Source organism: Cryptomeria japonica, chromosome 5 (assembly GCF_030272615.1).
Source record: "Cryptomeria japonica chromosome 5, Sugi_1.0, whole genome shotgun sequence".
NCBI lineage: Eukaryota > Viridiplantae > Streptophyta > Pinopsida > Cupressales > Cupressaceae > Cryptomeria > Cryptomeria japonica.
This window is the reverse complement of record NC_081409.1, coordinates 356390784-356414645: the sequence shown is the minus strand read 5'-3', so window position 1 is coordinate 356414645 and position 23862 is coordinate 356390784. Positions and strand designations below refer to the sequence as shown.

Here is a 23862-nt window from a genome sequence, read left to right as displayed (position 1 = left end):
TAGTTATTGGGATCTCTTCTTAGATAAAAAATTTGATTACAATGAGGGGATTTTGGAGTGGAGACTAGAATCAACAACTTGGACAGTTATCTTTATCACTATCATAATATCATTGATCAATGATGAAGTATCAGTATCAAAGATTCAAATGTCATTATTATTATACAATACAACATGACCTTCAGCTTTGCACAAGAAAGGTAGACAACAAATCAGAGGAGGTCATTGACTTGGTTGAGTCAGAACCACAAACACAGCCTTCAACGTCAAGCAAGGAGTTGCAACAGAGTGCAAGGATTAGAACCGATCCCCAAGATTTCACTTGACTAAGGAAGAGGAAGATTTAAAATTTGTAATATGCAATTTATGAATTATAATGATGATTTTCAAAGGCAATCATCATCAATTCATAATAGTTTTCATCTAAGTATTGTATCAGGATTTTGCATGATGATGCAATTTTGTACTCAATTTGTATTCAAGTGAATCAAATTTAATAGAAAGCACCTTTGTACTCATTGGATATATTGTCATTAAATTTTGCAAAAAATAATGTTTTTAAAGAAATTTAAGCAATTTTTTAAGTTGCCGAGTTGCAAATTTTGGGTCTGTCAAGTTTTTTTCAAGTCTGAGTCTACCATGTTCCAAAAATTCTAAGGAAGTTAGTGGTGCAGTTAATGGCTTACTCCTGGCTTCCATTTTTCTATCCAGCCTTTCTCTCTACATGAGGAAACAAGTTTCAAACTATTTAACTTAGGGACACGTCCCTAGCCAAAACAGGGATGTCCATAGTAGGGGACATTCCGAGGATGCGGGGGTGATAAACATCCGTGTCATCCCCAAAAAATTTTTGAAACCGAAAACGTCTTTGGGGATGCTTGTAAAATTCTAGGAAGCTGTAGGAGACAACTAGCCGTACCCTATGGCCCAATAAGTTTTCATATAATTTTAAAAAACACAAAAGGTAAAAGAAATAAAGGGTTGTGCGCCCCCCCCCTTAACGTGAAACCTAAACCTTAAGCAAGCATTATAACATTCAAAACCAAAAAAAGAGCTTATTTATGTCATTTTGCAAGTTGTGAAGAGAAGAAAAAAGAAGAGCACATTTATGAGAAACCATGTCAAAGAAGGGAAGAGAAGTGAGGAGAAGGCAAAAGAAGATAAAGTCTCTATCATTTGAGGAAATTCTTTTGCATTTTTTTTTGCTCTTGTCAAAATTTGAAATACTAAGGAGGGTTTTTTTGTTTGTTTGTGCTCTATGTTCACACTTGCAGCAGCTATTTACATTTTAAACAAAAAAACCAATGAGCACTAGCAGCAGTGAGGGTCAAGAAATTGAAATTAAATAAGCATGCCATGAAAGTTTTTCAAGGAGTGTGAGTGTTTCAGGGATACTTAGCTCAGACAATCCATTTTCTAGCCTCTTGAAAAATTATGCGAAGGGTCCATTTAACCCAAAAAAACCTCTTTTACAATTTGCAACAGCTAGACATTAAGAAAAATAAATCATGGGGAGTAGAGTATGGCTGTGACATATTTGCAAGGAGGACTATAGGGGCAGCTACACAAGAGTTTACTCTCATCTTTTATGCATACCTTGCCAAGTGTAAAAGCATGTAAAATCATAATATTAGTTGAGAAGGCCTGGGTGACTAGGTTGCACATGGAGGGTGGATAAAAAAAAAGGAATGTCAATTTAGTGTTTGCAGCCTAGTGGGTCATTGTCTAGTGCTACTGCTACTGAACCTAGAAGTGTTGAGCGTGAGAGTCAAACAGGAAAGAAAAGATCCACTAGTGTTGCATGAATGTTTAATATGAAATCATGAGATGTAGCCAATAGTTTTGTTGCCAAATTTTTCTATGCTAATGCCATACCATTTCATGTTTTAAACAAATGTTGAAAGATGCACTTCCAGTTGGTCCTTCATATGTGCCCCCTATAGATCATAAGCTATGCGCTTCCCTCTTGATAAGGAGTATTCCAAGGTGAGTATAATCATAGATGAAAGACTCTGCGGGTTTTTCAAAAACTCGCGAGTACTCGCAGGTCAAAATCCTAGCCAGGTCACTTGCCATTAAACTTGGCTCCGAGTTTCTATAAAAACACACAGCGTTTTTTGAGGAAATACTAGCGAAATCTCGCAGGTTAAAACCCTATTTCTCGAGAAAAACTCGTCAGGAATTACAAATTTGATTCGCAACTTCTAGTTTTTGGCCATGAGACAGGATGCACCAAGGTTTCCATTTGGTTTTTGAGTGCAAATAAAAATGTAATATGATTATGACTAAATAACTAGTTAAAATGTAATATGATTATATGACTGTATTTTCAATTGTTCGATAAAGTTAATGAGTTATTGCCGAGTTTTTAAAATTTTTTGGGTTTGCCGAGTCATTGCCGAGTCTGAGTTTTTCAACTATGAGTATAATGATGGAGTTGAGACAAGTTTGGTTAAGGGATGGTTGCTCTATAATCATGGAAAATGACACTATGCCGGATGGTTACTCAATCCATATTAGGTACCTGCTAGCAATTATAATTTGGATAATATTTACTTTATTTTTTGTAGTATAGTTAGAAGGGCCCAGTTTACATTTTGAGGGCTGGAAGTCACATGAATCTGTTTCAAGTCTGCTCCATCAGCCTTAATAGAATACAATAGCATGAAACATGCTGAATCCAGGAGCTGGCCACCGAACTTTCACAGCGAATGATTGAGGAAGGCTTCGCTTTATATTTGACCAGATTATGAAAGTTACAATAGAATTGCTAACAAGCGCTGGAATTAAAGAGTCATTTATTTAAAGATGGGATGGTCAATACTAATATAATATTTGCCTACCCAAGCCCATTGTACAGTTTGCAATTGTTGGATCAAACATACATGTGAATATCTTTCAAGGTGTAGAAGTACAGCTGAAAATGTTTGGAGCCTCTTTCCTTATTATGGCTTCCTCCAAGAGAAACTTTTTAGTCTCTCAAACAGCCTTTCAACCATTAAGAAGATTATCTTCAGTTCTTTGTGAATCTGAACAAACATATTTTATTTTTCCAAACCCTTAAGTTCAATTTCCTGTTCCATTTGAAGCATTGCATGTTGATGTATCTTCCTTGCTTACTATGACTTGATATATTCTCTTCATCATATTAGGATAACAGAGTGAGAGTTTGAGCTCATTTGGTGTTTGCTGATGCATCATTATGTGATATCTTTTTTTGGAATCAGCTGACTGTTAATATTGAGACAATTTCAATGTCAAATCTTCCATAAGGGTTCAGAAGAACCCATTTCTTTATGTTATTTTGTGAAAAGTTGCTTTTTTTTTCGCTTGATAGCCTCTCACAAGTTTTGTCTTATTGGGCTTCCAAATGTAGTCTCCTTTTTCATTATCAAGCACCTATATGGACTTGACCTTTGTATTTCCAAACCCTAATGTCTGTTCGTAACATGATGCATCCAAGAGAGTATTATCATAATTTTTAAACTGTAAGACCTATTCTGCAAAAGTCACAGATTCTTCTGAAATTAATTTGCTATCTGGAGATATGCAGTGTGTAATTGCTTTGACCAATCAGAAGATTTTGATATCACTCAGGGCCAAGGACTTGGGAAGGCTTTGGTTGAGCAAATGATACGTGCTTTGCTCAGAAGGGATATTGCCAATATCACCTTATTTGCAGATGCACAAGGTATAATTATGAACGTGTAGATTACTTGCAATTCATTTACACTGCAGTTAGTACTAACAAAAAGCATCATTCTTTGGATGAAATATGTGTTTTTTGGCATGCATCATGGTGTACCGGGGCGATAATTTTGTCAAGGATAAATTCAAAATTGATATCTGTTACTTTTGTACAATGCTAGGCATGCCTTTGATTTCCTTTGGCACTGAAAATAATTTATTTTAAATGATTCCATTAAGGCTAAAATAATAACAAAAATGCATGAACACAAAATGATGCGTCAGACTGACATAGGAAGCAAAGAAATACAAAACTCAATCTCTGGCTAGTATTTCAAAGGGAAGGTTCAATAAAATATTTAAGGAGTTTACAACAATTTGAGTCGCATTGAGGTTTTTCTTTAGAATATTTTCAAATTTTAGCTTGACATGATAGGTTGGTCACTTTGTCAAAAAGATGGTCTGTGCCTAGAAGCTGATCACACTACAACTGGCCAACCATGCAGCTACTAAAACCGTGAACTTTCCTGATTGCTATGTTGGAATCTGACTGGTTTCTTGTTGTTAGTAACTAATAACCGCTGGCTGACTTGATGAAGCTACTTCACAAACTGGTTTATTTGCTGTAACATGATAGCTGTAAGCCTCTTTCACACTTAGTTTTTCATAGTTTCTATTCCTTGTATCCATGCCACAATGACCACTTAAAAATAGAAGTTCTGGAGCCATTGCATGTTTTTCATCTCACAAGACTTTTTTTTGCTCTTCCATTGTTTCTTTTTGAATTTAATTGTAAATTTAGAAGTTTTAGGCTAAGTTACCGGTTCGGGTTCAGATTCGGGTACAGATTCACGGATTCGGCAAAAAAAAAAATTCTTGGGTACGGGTACGGGTTCGTCCGTACACACACACACACACACATATATATATACACATATATTATATGTATGTTCAATATATACAATCCATACAAAAATAAAATATACAATGTGTCTTTCCATACATAAATGATAAATGATAAATCCATAATTGCCAATGCCAATAAATATTCATATATCGCAAATGTAATCTGTAAACTAATAACTAAAGTCTAATATCATATTCATAATTTGCAAAAAAGATAATATTCAAGTTTCAGTTTCAACTCTTTTTTTATTGTTTTTTATTCAAGTTTTTAATTGTTTTTGCATTTTTATTGTTTTTTATTCAAAAAAGATAATTTACAAAAAAGATAATATTCAAGTTTCAAGTCTTCTTTTATTGCTTTTTATTGTTTTTTTGACCTGTGGGCCTTGTTTTTGGGAACCCACAGGCCTGGGTTCACGCGGGTCCTCCTGGGTTCGACCTGGGTTCCACCCGGGTCCTTCCCAGGTGGTCGGGTTCCCTGTGGGTCCTGCGTACCAGGATCCACAGGGAACCTAGCCCCCTGGGAAGGACCCGGGTGGAACCCAAGTTGAACCCGGGCCGAACCAGGACCGGGCACGAACCAGGACCTGGACCTAGGCCAAAAAGGGAAGAACCGGTAATTTAGGTTTTAGGCATAAGGTTGAGAAACTTGATGGATTAGATCAGTGCTCTATAGTTTTGACCTTTAGGTTGAGGAGGACATTTACGCTCAACCACGTAGAGGGTGGGATCTATTTATTTATCTGTAAGGCCCGTGAATTGCGTTTTGGATATAATAGTTTGGTAAGTTTGCATTTTCATTCATGCCTTAAGCTTGTGTTCATAAATTATGCCTCCATATGCTCTATTTAATATGTATAGGGCATGCTGCTATTTTTTATACATACTGCCATTACTTGTTAGGTTTTTTAAAAGGAAATTGAGTGGTCATCTTCTAATATATGCTTGCTATTCTCTGCAGTTGTAGATTTCTATCGTAATTTAGGTTTTGAAGCTGATCCAGAAGGCATAAAGGGCATGTTTTGGTACCCAAGGTTTTAGCTTTTGTTGTATAAAAATAGCTTACAACGATGCTAAATTTTGAGCATTAGTTGTACTTGTGTATCAAGACTGTATTTTTTAATTTAATTTAATTGTTTTGTTTTATGCAACAAAATATTTGTACTGTAATTCCAAATCCTTGAATCCTTTAGAACACTGTCACATGTGATGGTTTCTAAGCCAATTTTAATTTAACAAATTTTTTCCTGCGTCATCTTTCCCTGGGCCTCTATGTGGATACATTTTGGGCACAAAATCTGGTGTTACACTTACTAGCAAAAAAATAATTTTTAAGTTAGGTGGGTTATGTGTAAACTAAACATTTTTTTGGAATTCCAATCTTCTGTTATTCATTTGATCTTTATTTGCTAACATCCATGCAAATGCCATTTTTAGCTTGTACCAATTGTTATGTATCAACACCAAAAATGCAAGCTAATGTCACAATATGAAAATTTTAATGGCATGCTTGCCTCGTGATGTAGGATTTATTGGCTTATCCAATAAACTCTATTATGTGGCATTTAAAGCATTAGGGTGCTTTGCTTGAAACGAGGATTAATCAATTTTAAGGAGAATGGACTAATCAATATCTAAAGGCAACAAACCCAAAACCAGAATGAATAGATTAACATTGCTCGATGAAGAAAGATTCCCATTCCACATATTTACATATGACTACTTGGTTTTCATTTACCTCTCACCCAATGCATTTAAAATAATTAGAGCACCTACTTGTTTTACGCTTATTTTAACATTGATACATGTCAACATGCATTTTATGTTTCATTTGAATTTCATAATGTGTCATTTTTCTTCCTTAATAACATGGCTTATGGAGCAGCTCTTTATCTACCACATCACATTAATGTGTTTTTGCATATGCATTTATTTAAAGAATTCAAACGGAAAGCTGATTCTATGATTGGATCCAGCACGTTTAGGAGACATTTGAAACTGCAAATAATGTCAACCATATGTTGGGCTACATAATTTATAGTTTGGTGAGTAGAGGTTCATTTACATCTTAGGAATTACTTGATATGGCTCAACAATCAGATCTGTCAATTAGGAAAGAGGTTAAAGGGTTGAAAGCTCATAAATGTGGATCACTCACCATTCTTAGCCCATAGTAATGAATGCTTAGAGTTGTTCGTTCTTTGTGGGTGCCTTTGTCTTATGGTTATCACCAAGATACATGAAAAAAATTTGTGTCTCTATTTGCATGTGCGTGTGCGTGTGCATGTGTGAAATGTGCCCCTTAATTTTTTTTTCATTTTTTGCCAAATTGCAATCAACACATACATCTGTTAGGGTAAGATAATGAAAATCAAACACTGCTAAAAGTAACCCTTTCACTTTCTGATCACCAAGAGCCCAATGTGGGAGGGTGAGAGCATACGGTGTTAAGGGGATCGTTAGCTCAATAAGCTATTGGAAATGATAATTCAATATAATCCTGGGCGGCAAGCCAACCCCTTCCGCTTATCCTGTGGGTAAAAGAAACTTCTACAACAGCTAGGTGGTGCAACAACCAATTAGAAGATTACAAGAACTGAGAGTAACATCAATCACTTGAACACTTATCCAGTGGGAGGACTGAAAATGAAATTACATTCAACTCAACCACTTATTCAGTGGGAGGATTGTGTTATGATAAATAAGAAATGTGGCAAACCAACTTCTTTCACTTATATAGTAAGACTAAGAGCAACAATCCAAAATAGATAGCTCTTAGTACTACTAACCAGCTTTACAATGCACAATATGGATTTTTCTAGAATTAATAGAAATCATTGTCCATGATAGGCGGCAAAGCGAGCCTCTTCCACTTATGTAGTGGGACTAAGAATAAACATGAAACTTGCTGTTAGTACTACTAACCAGCATTACAAAGTGCATAAAATGGTAATCTAGTGCTGATAACAAGTCCAACAGCTGCAACAATAATAGACATTCACTCCCAAACCAACAAAGACCAAACACACCAAGAATGCACTCTACACTAACAACTATGAAATGCTAAACATAGTGGGAAAATGCAGACCAACAAGTTAAGAACTCACTAATTCACTCATAACTCTTTCCACACACGACAAAATCACCCCCAGACAGGTGCAAATGAGAGATACAATGAAGGCGATAAGGATAGAATTGATAAACATCAACTAACAATGCCCAAACCCATGGCATGCAACCCAAAGCACTCCCAACATAGGGCGTTTACAATAGAAAATTCGACTTGCATAAAAAAATTTAATACTCCAAGATAATCAATGAAAACTTACATGATGAATCGCCCAAGGCATAGGAAATGAACAAGCAAATACCCAGAATGAGTTGACACACACAAGAAGCTACGAACAAAAACACGCTTCAGCCACACCAATCCAGGAACCTGAAAATACACACTGCAACACTCCAAAATTAGAACACCACAAAAATCTTTATCTTCAATGAGCTCAATCTGCTCCTCTGGATGAGAAACAACCACAAACTTAGCTAGGCGCTATCTCACAAGCACGAAATTGAAGGCACTAGGAGGTATGCATTCCTCGAAGCAAGAGTCTGACATAAATTCAACAACACTTCGTTATCAAAGAAAAATGGATGATCCAAATGAGAGCCCAAGGCCTCTATTTATAACTTTTCAGCAGCCAAATTCAAATTCAAATTCCATTCAAATGGTGCTCAAATTCCATTAACATTTCATTTCACCTCCTTAGGCGTTGCATTTCATATTTTTCCATTAGCATATGGCATCTAAACATGACCCCCTTAAGTCGAAGTTTTGGAGATAACTTAAAGTGTATAAAATAATAATAATGCATTTGTACTTTGGTGTCCAACAATAGGGTGAAATCATTCGCCCAAGTAGACTTAGGATAAAATTATTATTTCCTCATTTCCTAAGTCGTCCATCCATAAAATAATCAAATATTAAAACCTTATGCCTAAGGTATTAATATATTAAAAATACCTTCTCCTCAAATACTGATTATTGCCAAATTGAGCCGAAGACTGAAGTGCTGGAAATCATCAAAATTGAATTGAGTTGGAGCTCTGAACTGAATTGCAAAAAATAGTACTGCCAAATATAGTACTTACTAAAAATAGTAAGTCTTGAAAACATCACCAAAAGATTGCTCTTCGAATCTCGTGGGTGAACTCAGAAAACCTAGAAAAATCCTGACAGCTGCCTCCAACTTACTAAAAATAGTAAGTTCGAAAGACTTCTCTAAATTGAATGTATGTCACACCTTGCGAAGCTCTCAGAAAACCTAGAAGGAATCTACAATCTAAATTGTAGAATTCCAACTTGTCAATCATCAAACAAATCTTGTAAACCTCCACAAAAGTTGGAAACCCTAATTTCTGCTTTCAGTTAGCCTACGGGTATCCGGAATAGGCTAATGGCCAACTCAACTTCTCACCATTGAGAAGGGGACATTACAGTCCGCCCTCCCCAATATTACTTGTCCTCAATCAGCCGCAAGTCTGGATGCTACAAAATCTCCTCACTCTCCCAAATGGCATCCTCCATAGGCAAATTCTTCCACTTCACCAAATACTCTTTGATTGTCCTCCTCAAAGAGTGTTCTCGTGAATCAATGATCTCCTCTGGGATCAAAACCAATTGTCCTTTCTCATTCAAGGGAGGTAAATTTGAAGAGACCACAACATTTTGTCCAAGCGCCTTCTTGAGGCGTGACTTGTGGAAGACATTGTGCACCTTGCTACTCGTTGGTAGCTCCAACTCATAAGCCACTACACCAACTCTCCTGGTGACTCTGAATGACCCATAGAAACATGGCTTGAGTTTCTCTGCTTTGCTTTTCTTGAGAGTAGACTGTCTGAAAGGTTGAAGTCTAAGATAGACCATGTCTCCAACCTCAAATGAATGCTCTACACGTTGTTGATGAGCCTACATTTTCTGTTGATTCTGCGCAATTTGGAGGTTGTTCTTCAGAGCCTTCAGAATACCCTGACACTGCTGCACGATGTCCCTAGCTTGAGGGGCTTTGCTATCACCAAACATCAAATCAGCAAAGCTGGGAGCCTCATAACCATACAGTGCCATGAAAGGAGACATCCTAATGGACATGTGATATGAAGAGTTGTAGCAATATTCCCCCAAATGTAGCCATCTCACCTATGCTTTTTGCTGCTCCGAGACATAGTTTCTGAAATAGCCTTCCAACCATTTTTTCACAATCTCCATTTGCCCATCAGTTTGTGGGTGATAACTTGTGCTTGGGGTAAGCATCGTGCCACACAATCTGAAAACTTCTTGCCAAAAAGTGTTTAGGAACTTGTTGTCCCTATCACTTACAATGTTCTTGGGCAACCCATGCAATCTAAACACCTCATGAAAGAACACATCGGCAACCCGAGCTGCTATAAATGAGCTGGTAATGGCAAAAAAATGAGCAAACTTAGTCAATCTATCCATCACCACATAGATACAATCTTTGCCATTAGCTCTGGGCAACTCGGTGATGAAATCCATTGAAATGCTTTCCCATCTTTTATTGGGAATAGGTAGAGGTTGCAATAAACCAACATGGTGAGTATGCTCATTTTTGTTCATCTAGCAAGTGTGACACTCCTTTATGTTGCTCAACACTTCATTTTTCAAGCCCTTCCAAGAGAACCTCTGACGGATTTGCTTATAGGTCTTGAAATATCCTTGATGGGCAGCAAGAGGAATGCCATGGAAAGTCTATAGAATCTTCTTTTTGTGTTGAGATTTGGGTAATAGAAAGATTCTACCCTTGTAAGTATCAACCCATCAACTACCTTGTACCTTTCATCATGAAAAGTACCCTCAATAATGTTGGTTGCAAATTGATTTTTTGCATAATCAACAAGCAACAAGTCCTTCCAATCAGCAGTAAGCTCGCACCTGAGCTCAAATGGGGTGTTCTTGATAGTGCATTAGCTACAATATTGTTCTTGCCTTTGACATACTTAATGTTAAAATCATAAGCCTGTAGCTTACTTACCCACTTCTGTTGTCTTTCATTTAAATCTTCCTGATGCATAAAGTGTTTGAGACTGTTATGATTTGTCTTGACAACAAATTTGCTCCCCACCAAGTATTGCCTGAACTTGGCTAATGCATGCATGATTGCAAGCATCTGTTTGTCATAGATGGAATAAGTTCTTTTAGCTCCTCTTAATTTTCTGCTCTCAAACACAATTGGGTGTTTCTCTTGCATCAAAACAACACCAACACCCTCTCCAGATGCATCACATTGTAGCTCAAAAGGCTTGGAGAAATCAGGTAAAGCCAAAATTGGGCACGAGCTCATAATCTCCTTGAATTTGTCAAACACCGCTTGTGCCTTTTCTGACCATGCAAAAACTCTTTTCTTAGTGAGATCCGTGAGGGTGGTAGCCATCTAAGAGTAACCCTTCACAAACCTCTTGTAGAAGCCACATAGATCCAAGAACCCCTTCCGGTGCATCAAGTTCTCAGGTAGAGGCTAGTCAACTATTGCCTTGATCTTCGTAGGATCAACTTTAACTCCTACACTGATGATATGACCATGGTAAAGCGACTCCTTCATCCCAAAATCACACTTAGACTCCTTAGCAAACAATGACTCGGACTCCAAAATACTAAGTACTTCATCCAAGTGTTGCAGATGCTCCTTCCGTGACTTACTAAAAATGAGGATGTCATCAAAGAAGATTAACATGAACTTCCTCAACTGCTTCTGAAAGATCCTGTTCATGCAGGATTGAAAGGTAGAAAATGCATTAGTCAAGCCAAAGGGCATGACTAAAAACTCAAAATGCCCAAAGTGGCATCTGAAGGCTGTCTTCTCAATATCAAATTCTCTCATCCTAATCTGATGATAGCCGGATCTGAGATCAATCTTTGAAAAGTAAACAACACCATGCAGCTCATCAATGAGTTCATCAATCCTAGGAATATGATACTGATTCTTGATGGTCTTCTGATTGAGAGCCCGGTAATCCACACACATGTGCATGGTCCCATCCTTCTTCTTTACTAACACCACTGCTGGAGCAAAGGGGCTCTTACTCAGCCTAATGTATCCCATATCCAAAAGCTCCTTTTATCACTTTCTCTATCTCATCCTTCTGCTTCTTTGGGTATCAGTATGGAGTGATGATGATCGGCTTAGCTCCTTCTTCTAACACAATGATATGCTCGGTCCCTCTCTCTCAGGAGGTGGATTTTCAAAGACCTTACTCCTTTTGGTGATCAATGCTTGATTGTCAGGAGGATAGTTTCTCTTTTCATTGAGTGGATTGGATGGCATGATCATGCATTATGTTACCCACTCCACTTGGTCATGACGGTTCAACCGCTCCATCCTCTTCAATGATACAATTCGAGGGCCTCCATTAGACATCCCTCGTAACAGCACTCTCTTCCCTTCAGACATAAACTTCAACTCCATTGTTTATAGATTGAGAGTGATCTCACCAAGAGATCGCATCCACTAAATGTCAAGAACTGTATTATCAGTACCTTCGATGCTCACCACAAAGAAGTCATCCTTAACTTCATAATTTCTCAACTTCAGAGACATGTTGGAAACCATTTGGTTGCAAGATAGTAGAACCATCAACTACCATAACTTTGAATCCATCAACCTCCTCAGTTATCAAGCCTCTCTTTGCAACAATCCTTTCATCAATAAAATTGTGAGTTGCTCCAGTATCAATAAGGGCCATAACTCGATGCTCTCCAAGCACTCTCCAAACTCTGAATGACTCATTTTGATGAATGCTAGATAGTTGAGCAACTACACCCCTATCTTCTTGATCACTTTTAGGCCCTTCTGGAACCTCTTCATACTCACTCTCCTCCATGTCCATTTGCTGTTCTGAAATTTCAGAATCTGATCTATCAGCTAAATAGGCTTCCATTTGACGTGCATTGCCCCTTCCATGACACCTATGAACCGAGGCCCAAGGTTCCCTGCAAGAGTAACATAAATTCTTCTTTCGGAGCTCTTGGCAGAGCTCATCATCCATCCAAGAAGGGAACTTCTTGGTCTGATTTGTAAATTTCTTTTTATCCTTCCGATAGGAGAAAGAATTGGACTGAAATTTAGACTTAGGGGCAGCCAACTCCATACTCTTTGAGTTCTTGACAACTTCATTAAGTGTTGGAGGATCAAATGCTTTCACCCACCCCTTCAATGGCTCCTCCAATCCTTCAATAAAGAGGACCACAAGTCTCTTCACTGTAATGTTTGGCACCATCACAACTAATCTCTGAAAATCAACAATGTAGGTATCTAATGACCCTTGTTGTTTCAGTTGTGCAAGCTCACGAAACTTCACCTCTGGGTCCTTAGTATTGAACATTTCAATGAGCTTATTGGTGAACTCATTGTAGGTGACAAGCGAGCTATGGCCAAGGGTGACCAACCCATGATACCGCCACTCATGAGCAGCTCCATCCAAGTGCAAGGTAGTGAACTTGATGGCATCTTGCTCTGACATGGGTCTCAAAGACAAGTAATTATCCAACTTCTGCACCCAAGCTTTAGCGGAACACTTATCACTTCCATCAAAATGAGCTAGAGTCACTTTCCCAAGAGCTTGTTGGTAGTCTCTCGGAGCATGAGGGTAGTTGTCATATCTTCTACCTCTCTTCATCTTTTGATTCATGAAGTGGTCCAAAGTGAGGATATTCTGGATCTCAGTTGGAAGGGAAGCATACTCCAAGTAACTATTCCTTATCTCATGAGTTGTTGGGACCTCAACTTCAGGCTGTGGCACTTCTCTAGGTAGGAAGACAGGTTGTAAAGGTCTCGAAACTGATCCTCCATTGTTGCTCCCATTGTTACTCTCATTTTCATTTCCTCTAGGGTTATTGGAAGTGATGGCTTCATGGCCATTATTGGGTTGGTTAGGAGTTCCAACCACATTCTTATCAAGTTTCGCCAATAACTGTGACATCATATCCATCATGGAGTTAAATTGTCTTTCTTCTCTAACATCAGGAGCCTCATTCTATTCAGTTGTTCTCTCTGTCGTAGAATTAGCTGAATCAACTTCTTTCTCTTTGTTTCTCAAAACCTCTGAAAAGGTCTCTTCAATTGGCACTGTAGGAATCTGATACCGTTGTCTTCTTTGTTCTATGTTGTAGTAACATATGTCTCTGTCACTCATGGAGAACTCTAATCACTCTGAATACACAAGTTGGTAGGAAAACCAACTCTGAGACCACTAAAATATGCCCCTTAATTTTTTTTTCAATTTTTACCAAATTACAATCAACACAAACACCCTTTAGGGTTAGATAATGAAAATCAAACACTGAAGAAAGTAACCCTTTCACTTTATGATCATCGAGAGCCCAATGTGGGAGGGTGAGAGCATACGGTGTTAAGGGGATCGCTAGCTCAATAAACTACTAGAAATGATAATTCAAATATAATACCAGGCGACAAGCCAACCTCTTCCGCTTATACAACGAGTGAAAGAAACTTCTACAACAACTTGGTGGTGCAACCATCCAATTAGAAAATTACAAGAACTGAGAGTAACAACAACCACTCGACCACTTATCCAATGGGAGGACTTAAAATGAAATTACAATCAACTCAACAACTTATTCAACAGGAGGACAATGTTACAATAAATAAGAAAGGCGACAAGCCAACCTCTTCCAATGGGACTAAGAATAAACATGAAACTTGTTGTTAGTACTACTAACCAGCATTACAAAGTGTATAGAATGATAATCCAGTGCTGATTAACAAGCCCAACAACTGCAACAGTAATAGATATTCACTCCCAAACCAACAAAGACCGAACACACCAAGAATGCTCTCCACGCTAACAACTCTGAATTTTGAAAATGCTAATAAACACACATTGGGAAAACGCAGACCAACAAGCTAAGAACTCACTAATTCGCTCATAACTCTTTCTACATAGGACAAAATCACCCCCAAACAGGTGTAAATGAGAGGTACAATGAAGGCGACAAGGATAGAACTGATAAACATCAACTAACAATGCCCAAACCCATGGCATGCAAACCCAAGCACTCCCAGCATAGGGCGTTTACAACAAAAATTTCAACTTGCATAATAAAATTCAATACTCCAAGATAATTAATAGAAATTTACACGATGAATCGCCTAAGGCATAGGAAATGAACAAGTAAATACTCAGAATGAGCTGACACACACAAAAGGAGCTACGAACAAAAACACACTTTAGCCACACCAATCCAGCAACCTAAAAACACACACTACAACACTCCAAAATCATAACACCACACAAATTTTCATCTTCAATGAGCTCAATTTGCTCCTTTGGATGAGAAACAACCACAAACTCAGGTAGGCACTATCTGTCAATCACGAAATTGAAGCCACTAGGAGGTATGCATTCCTTGAAGCAAGACTCTGACAGAAATTCAACCACACTTCGTTATCAAAGAAAAATGGATGATCCAAATGAGAGCCCAAGGCCTCTATTTATAAATTTTCGCCAGCCATATTCAAATTCAAAATCCACTCAAATGGTGCCCAAATTCCATTAACATTTCATTTCGCCTCCTTAGGCGTTGCATTTCATACCTTAGCATATGGTGTCCAAACATGACCCCCTTAAGTCGAACTTTTGGAGATAACTTAAAGTCTATAAAATAATAATAATGCATTTGTACTTTGGTGTCCAACAAGAGGGTGAAATAATTCGTCCAAGTAGACTTAGGATAAAATTACTATTTCCTCCTTTCCTAAGTCGTCCATCCATAAAATAATTCAATATTAAAATCTTATGCCTAAGGTATTAGTATATTAAAAATACCTTCTCCTCAAATACTGATTATTGCCAAAATGAGTCGAAGATTGAAGTGCTAGAAATCACCGAAACTGAACTGAGTTGGAGATCTGAACTAAACTGCAAAAAATTGTACTGCCAAATATAGTACTTTCTAAAAATAGTAAGTCCGGAAAACATCACCAAAATGATTTCTCTTCGAACCCCGTGGGTGAACTCAGAAAACCTAGAAAAACCCAGGAAATCTTGATAGCTGCCTCCAACTTACTAAAAATAGTAAGTTCGGAAATCTTCTCTGAACTGAATGCATGTCAGACCCCACAAAGCTCTCGGAAAACCGAGAAGGAATCCACAATCTAAATTGTAGAATTCCAACTTGTCAATCATCAAACAACTCTTGCAAACCTCCGCAAAAGTTGGAAACCCTAATTTCTGCTTCCAATTAGCCTACGAGTTTCTGGAATAGGCTAATGGCCAACTGGACTTCTCACCACTGAGAAATGGGACATTATAGTGTGTGTGTGTGTGTGTGTGTGTGCGCGCGCGTGTGTGTGTCTATGTATGTGTGTGTGCATGTGCGTGCATGTGTTATTAATCCAAATTCCCTTGTTAATAGGATCCTTGGTTGACCCAACCACCCACTTGAAGGGATCAAATCTATTGGGTTCCACTCACAATGGCATGTTCAACCTAAATTTCAGTGGCGCTTAAATTAGTAACCCAATACCATTAGGTGTAGGTCATCAAAGACTCTAGGAAAGATGATAAAAGTGACCTCCAAGAAGCCATAGCCCAATCAAAACAATGGAGTTGAAATTGAAGCCTCCATACTCAGTCTCTAGTTGGTGAAATATTACAATCTTTGTTTGATCAAGATTGAAGGCAATTGTAATGCAATTATACTATGTATCTTTAAGAGAGAATCACCCGATTAGAGAATTACCATCTTAAGTGAGGCATGGTTAATATTGAATAACCTATCATTATTCTTCATAGTTAGCCATTACTATTTGCAAAGGGGATTAGAGTTGTACATTGCTTATCAAATCAAGATACTGACAATGACAAGGAAATGATAGCAATGAACTAAATTGTTGGCTGATCCCATGACATGCCCAAGTAAACTTCGACATCATGAGCATCTTTCCTTATGTGGACATATTGGCATATGCACTACTCTTAATATTATTTGTAAATGAGAGTCATTCTTAGATGTTATAATACACTTCCATGAATTGTTGCGTATGCCATATGTAGTGAAGGGGAAATATTCAAAAAAAATCTTGTTAAGGGTAGTATTATGTAATCCACATTTTTTTTAAGAAAAATCCAAGTATGATGGTCTTAGTTGAAAGCCTAGCTAGATATGTATGATCTCAATTAAGTCACATCTTATTCTTCACAACATAGCATTTCTAAAATTGTCACACCTTAAGAAATGGATGCCCCACACATATTCGGTAGAAATGATGTTGATCTTAATGAGGAACATATTAAAGAATGGGAGATATATGTTGTCAAAATAGTTGGCATGACAATATAATTTGAGTTTTTAAGCCAACACAAGCCAACACATATTGGTTTATAAAGCCCACTTAATCGCTCAGGTTCGGAGTTCAATTTGACACTACTGTGTTAGACATACATTTGCATGATGAAATTAACACTCACACATGAACTATATGACAAAATGCCTTTGTCATGTTGGCTAACGTACCCCACTTACTATTGAAAGTGAAATATCAAAGATTTAGCTGGCTTATTATTCCAACATGGGTAGCCTTTCCTACCATTCCTTGAACATACACAAGTATGAGATCTTAGAAATAGGTAATGTAAATCAATTGAAATTATTAAATATAATTTAATAATTTTTTTATTATTATGATTGGTATTATTGAATGTTTGTAAAATGCTTATTCATAAAAGTGATGCAAATTGATCGACAAATTGCTCATGCCAAACTGGTATTAATATAATGCTAGCTATGGTAAGAGCCTTGTTGAAGCATTGAACATATTTGTGCTAAAATTGTAGTCAAAAGCAAGTTTGGAAATTCTAGTTACATGAAGGAAGTTAGAGTTTGGAGGTCTCCAATCTATCCCAACTTATCTTTTTGTATATTGATGGGTGGAATTTTAATGGTTAAACCAATGTTTTTTTGAGTGTTAGGCCTTCACAATAGGCAAGAAGGAAAATATTGAGCCTTCTTACCAATAAGATTAGTGCATACTTAGCTTGAGACTCTATGTGGAATAGGACTTGCCATAGAGTTTAGTGCAAATCTATAGCCTTAGGAATTTCCTTATAGTGTGAATTAGACACGAATTACACTAAAATTTTAATTAATAAGAGCTCCAACATACTATAACACAACAATGGTTTTTTCAAGATACGTGTTGCATAATATAAAGGGGACTAGTATTGTAAAAGCAAGTATTCATGTTATGATGGATGTCTTCTTAATCGATGTCTAGTAGTAATAGGAGTTGTGTGCAAGACAAGATTTGTATAAACATAATTTATTATTTGATTGTATCTTGTTGAATATTTATGCATAAATATGGATAAATTGAAACCAGAAATCAATGTAGTTTATTGAAAGTGTAACAGGGCTTTTATAGGCAATTACAAGGCGGTTGTCCAAATTGGTACTAATTGTTCACAAAAGTCAAATTAACTCTAAAAATAGAAAACTCCCAGTTACTCCCAGTTCAATCATGAAGTCTCTAAAAATATAACTAACTCTAAAAATATAACTAAATGACCATTAATAACACAACTAAAAATAATAATTAAATATTCTAATACCCTCCCTTAATGGTTATTCTAACTACCTAGTCGATGACAAAATATGCTTATCAAAAAGAATAGAAGGCTGAATCCTTCTCTTTAAAACGGTTTGCAACATGAGTTTTCTCTTGCTCCTGAGACACTCCCTGGTTGGACTTCTGATCAGCCAACCTCTTTCTGCAAAACCTCTGGATATGTCTAGGTCCACCACAATAGTGACAAGTGATTTTCTTCTTGAACCCCTCCTTGGGGTTGCAGTATCCTTTCTGTTGAGCGGACTCACCTTTTCCTTTGTCCTTGGTAGTAAACACCTATTCCCAACTAGCCATGTCAATGCTGCTACCAAACTATTGTCTCCCCCTGACTTGCTACAATAGCTTATCGCACAACTCATCAAACTTCAAGTCAACATTAGTGGAGGTAACGTTGAGTGTCTCAATAAAATGCTTGTAAGATATGGACAGGCTCTTCAGTGTGATCATGACCATATCCTCTTCCTCCATCTTGCGACCAATAGCCTCCAACCAATCACATATTTCCTTGATCTTTGTAAAATGTTCCTATAGGGACATCTTCTCATCTATCATAATTGAGAACATGTTCTTTAGAAAGAATGCTCGGTTGTTGTCGGAGGTTTCATGAAGATTCTTCAAGTGATCTCAAATCTCATTAACTTTCTTACCCGATGGCACTTCTAGAAGCATATCGTCAATGACTGATAACTTCAGCAACATAACCGCTTGTTGGCTATGCTCATCAAACTTGGTTTAGTTGTCGCCCGCTACTACAGGGCATGATTTTTTACCCATAACAATCTGCTCAAGACATTGATACTCAAAAATAGAGAGCCCCTGCTGCTTCCAAGTATTGTAGTTCTCATCGTTGAAGTGTCAACTACTTTCCAACATGATGTTGGTCAACGATGCCATCCATCCCGTTTTCTTATGCATGAAAAATGAAGTAAAACCTTCAACAATAGTTGGTACAAACTTCAAAAAATCTGATTTTAAGGTCAAACCAGTCAAACCACTCTGTTACGAATTCCAAGTCATAGATTTTTGAAAACGCATAAATATTTTCTGAAAACCAAAAAATTATGCTAAAAAGCCTAGCTCAGAAGCAGCAAACTCAGAAACCCACACAAAAATCTGCAAAAAAAAATGACGCCCAGATCACAGAAAAACCTATGTGCTGAAAAGCTTGGTTGCAGAAGACGGAAATCCATGTGGCAGAAAAAATCTTGAAGACCAGAAAATCGTGGCACCTAGAAAAATATTGGGTTGTGACAACTTAAAAAACCATCAGAAAACCTACTGAAAAATTGCGAAAAGCTGCAAAAAATGAACACAAATCTATCGCACTGATGAAAAAAATGAAAAAAACGTGCGATGAAAATCCGTTGCAACCAACGCAGATAAAAAAATGGACTAAAAATTGTCTGCGGAAAGAAAAAAAATCACGCTACCCTAAAAAAATCGTGCGCAAAAAAATAGTTGCAACGCCCAGAAACTAGAAAAAAGCACGCGAGGTCATTGGGAAAAATACCAGTCGTGGCCACAAAAAGAAAACGTCGCTGATAGAGGCTTGTCACCCGCTTTGATACCATGGAGCCAAAATTCATTGTACATATTGAAAGAATAATAAGAATTTTATAGGCAATTACAAGGCGGTTGTCCAAATTGGGACTAACCGTTCACAAAAGTCAAGCTGATCTAAAACGAACTCTAAAATAGAAAACTCCCAGTTACTCTCAGTTCTATCACAAAGTCTCTTAAAATATAACCAACTATAAAAATATAACTAAATGACCATTAATAAACACAACTAAAAATAACGATTAAATATTCCAATATTAATGCATTTTTGCTTAGTTAGTAAACCTAACTAATGTAACTCAAAGGATTATGAGGTAACAAGATAATTGTTTTAGTGGTTTATGGTCCAATTGACCTACTTAGGGTGTGAAAATTAAGGAATAACTTGGTTTTGTTTCTTTTGCTAACCTATCTAGGTGGTTGAAAAAGTACCCACTATCATGATTAAAATAAAACCCAAGATCTTCGATCTTTATTTGACTATAACAACTTCTTTAATGCTAAATTCGAGTTTGATATAGGAGCCAACTTCAATTGCAACACACATAGGGTGGAGATAAGGTTATTTGAGGGCATAGGTAGAGGGCTACAACACCATTGAGATACAAGTTGTCCTTCCCTTAGAGTGATCACCAAATTAGTATATCCTACTAAGTGCCCATAGAGTTTATCGATGTTCCAACATGATTGAAATCAATGAGCATGATTTGCCAATGGAACTAATTGGTTGCATCTTAGGTTTATCTAGCTTTCATAGAATTTATTGATGTCCCAATATGATTGAAATCAGTGAGCATGATTTGCCAATGGAACAAGTCTACTTGTTACCAAGACTACGACTACCCTATTCCCTTGGTTAATGGCCTTGATAACCTCATCCTCCATAGAAAACCATAGATCTCTTGGATGGGGTGGATAAGGATTGCTTATCTACATGGTTAGGATGATAGTGCAACCTAACATTCAAACCAAGGAGTGTGTGCAAACTTACTAAGGGGAAATGCACCAACTCTATTGATCAATCAAACCTAAGGTATTTATGATGGTTTTAATATTTGTGTTCATTGTTGGGATGGAAGAAAATAATTAGTTGATAACTAATTGTTTTTTAATGTGATTAAAATGGTTAATATTAAATTATAGTAGCCAAATGGGTTTATTACACATTACTCATTAGAGCTTTGCACAATGACAATGACTTTCTCACTCTAAGGGCTTTTTAACATATCAAGATAACAAAGGCAATTAGATTCCTATAGAAACCTACATTTCCAATTTCATCAATATTGATAATATGTGATGTTTCATGACAATTCTATATTTATAGACTGTAGACAAGGTTATGGTCTATTGTTGTCCACATTCTTTTTTGTATGTGGTCCTCTTGGCTTTCTCTAGTTATTTTGTCTCAAGATGAATTTTGTATCTATCTACACATATTCAAGAGATAAAATTATATGTAAAATCTTTCAAATGCTAATATAATGGGAGAGGACTGTTGCCCTTCGCTTGATTTAACAAGAAAAAAATATTAATCTAAATCAATCTGTATGTAATGAAACTGAAATAACAAGAAATATATGAGAACTTAAAATATAAAATAGAGATTAAATCCTAAATATAGTGACTTCAATGATGTTGTGACTTAACAATATAACATTGTATTTAGTTGATAATTGATTTCAATAGAGTTGACTTGCATTAAGACTTGAATATATGGAAATGGCCAGAGGATGGGGGTATTTATAGATTTATTTTGAAAAAAATCAATGAATGAGGAAAATATTAAAGACTTGAGTTGATTGCATATGGATTCAATTCAACTGAAGCTGGAAATTTTGCATTTCAAACTCATAAGAAGGTAATGACAAATTACTTAATTTATTAAATAGATAAATGAGAGGAAGAGTTTTCTAATTCGACGATGGAGTTAATTGGTGAGAGAAGAAGTTTTGTAATTCCAAGACTTAATTAACTATTGAGAATATATAATGAATTTATTAATTTATATAATGATATTTTTTATTAAGAAGTTGTTAATTTGAAGAATGAGCTTATCGATAAGATGAAAATAGAATTTTTTTGTTTAAAATGGATAATTTTCTATCAATGAAACATATAAATGAATAAATGGAAAATAATAATAATGATGTAATAAATAATAAATGATATGTAATGGATAATAAAGAATAATTACGAGTGACAACTATTTAATAAATAATATAGTATAGTGATTAATTAATGATAACGTCGGTGGTTTTTTTTAGTGGCTATATTTTGTCCCTTTTTGAGACAATGTTTGAAATGACATTGTTTTAAAGAAAAGAAAGGTAGTTAAGAAACATATTTAGAAGAGATGAAGAAAATGATGATATGCCCCAATCGAGTAAGAAAGGACTTATAAAAGTGAAATGATTGATGATGGATGGGCAAGCTCTCAAAAGAAGAGATGTGAAGAAAATATCAAATGAAAAATGGAAAATGGAAAAAGCAAGATATGCAAGAAACATTATTATGGATGAAATGTTGATGATGAATGTGTTATGTTGACTTGAGTTTAGCAACCTTTATTTGATATAGCAATGTATGTTATACATCAATGTATATAAGATCGAGGTGATTAGGTATCCAAATCATGGTTTGAATCTTAAACAAACAACAAACAAGAAGATGTCCTAACACTCACAAGGCATCTAATGCTCTTGGTCGATCCATGATGAGACAACCAACATACATAAGGAGTTTTGTACTCATCACAATATACTTGACCTCAATGGGTCAACTAAGAGAAAAACTATTAAACATGCCACACAAATATACCATTAAAAAAACACCATGATATGAAATGATCATGATGACCTTATGTAGGCATAGTATGGTTAAAAAAGATAAATCAAAATAGATATCAAAGGATAAAAAAAATAAAAAATGCAAGCAACTGCCAATTGACACACAATAGTGTTACCTCATGCTAAAGTGTGAAGAAAGACAAAGTGATAATTTTGAATCATGTCTGGCTTATTAGGGAAGGAAACATCCCCTTCAAGATAAGTGATAGATGGTAGAGAATTTCAAAATAACAATAGATTTTTTTGACCATATGCTATGAAGGTTAATACAAATTTATGAAGTTTTAAAATGAGAGTGTATGTTTCAAGTGTGTTGTTTGAAAATTTGAAATTGCATGTTGATGTTTTATTGAGGGGGAAAAAGTTTTGAAAGGGCCCCAAAACCCTTTACACAATAAAACTACAACTAAGTTACAACAAAACAAAAACAAGGGACTTGAAGTCCACAAATCACAAAACAACAAAAATAATAAGTAGCTAAATAATACTTGAAAATTTCATATCAATTCTCATCCCCTTGGCCTTGGGAAGAGAATTCAAAATAGATTAAGGAAAATCTCTCTTCCTTCTTTGGACAATTATTGAAGAAATTATTCATTTAAATAAACTAAATGAGGAGATGGGATGTTGTTCTTCCCCACCACCACCTCTAAGGAAACCTCTTGCAAAGAGGACAAATGAATATCGAATGGAGTAGAAAGTTCTATCAAATGTGCGACATCACACCTGACCTTCCAAAGTCTCTTGATTAGGTTGATAGAATAGAAGAAGTCCTATTAGTGGAAATATCCACATCAATTTGAGGAGAAGACTCAAAAGGAGAAATAACAAGATTTGTCAAGTGGGAAGTGGAATCCTTGACCACCAATTGAGTAGCAACAATGGAATTCATAGTCAAATGGTTAGAAGGGGCATCATGTCACCAAGTAAAATAATTCACACTCCTACATCGAGCATAAGGATACTTGGAAGCCATATTATTGGTGGCAAAGCACCATCTAAGATGAAATTAAAGGTTCTTGTAATAAAGTGGTTGAACCCACTTCCTGTCTTCCACCATCAAAACGACCTCTCCACGAAGATGCTTGGAGATGTTTATGTCCATTGCATAGGTTGAATGCCCAATATTTGTTGAGGTAGCAACCACCTTCAAAAAATGACCAAAAGCATTACTTATATACTTAAAATAACAATTCCCCTGA

The 23862-nt window shown here is 36.3% G+C and overlaps 1 protein-coding gene across 3 annotated transcripts in view; it reads left to right on the top strand.

Annotated features, from left to right (window-relative positions):
* The window catches only part of LOC131034329 (histone acetyltransferase TAP1), a 77860-nt gene extending 72012 nt beyond the window's left edge, over window positions 1-5848 (top strand). The window contains exons 7-8 of one of the 3 annotated variants that reach the window (XR_009103784.2): window positions 3554-3691; window positions 5555-5610. Coding sequence is in view for 2 of the 3 variants with exons in the window: in XM_057965810.2 (XP_057821793.1) it covers window positions 3598-3691; window positions 5555-5634 (174 nt within the window). In the remaining variant the exon portion in view is untranslated. Of the gene's footprint in view, window positions 1-3553; window positions 3692-5554 lie in introns of all 3 variants that reach the window. The other 2 variants (XM_057965810.2, XM_057965817.2) reach the window with 2 other exon arrangements.
* The last annotated feature ends 18014 nt before the right edge of the window (window positions 5849-23862 follow it).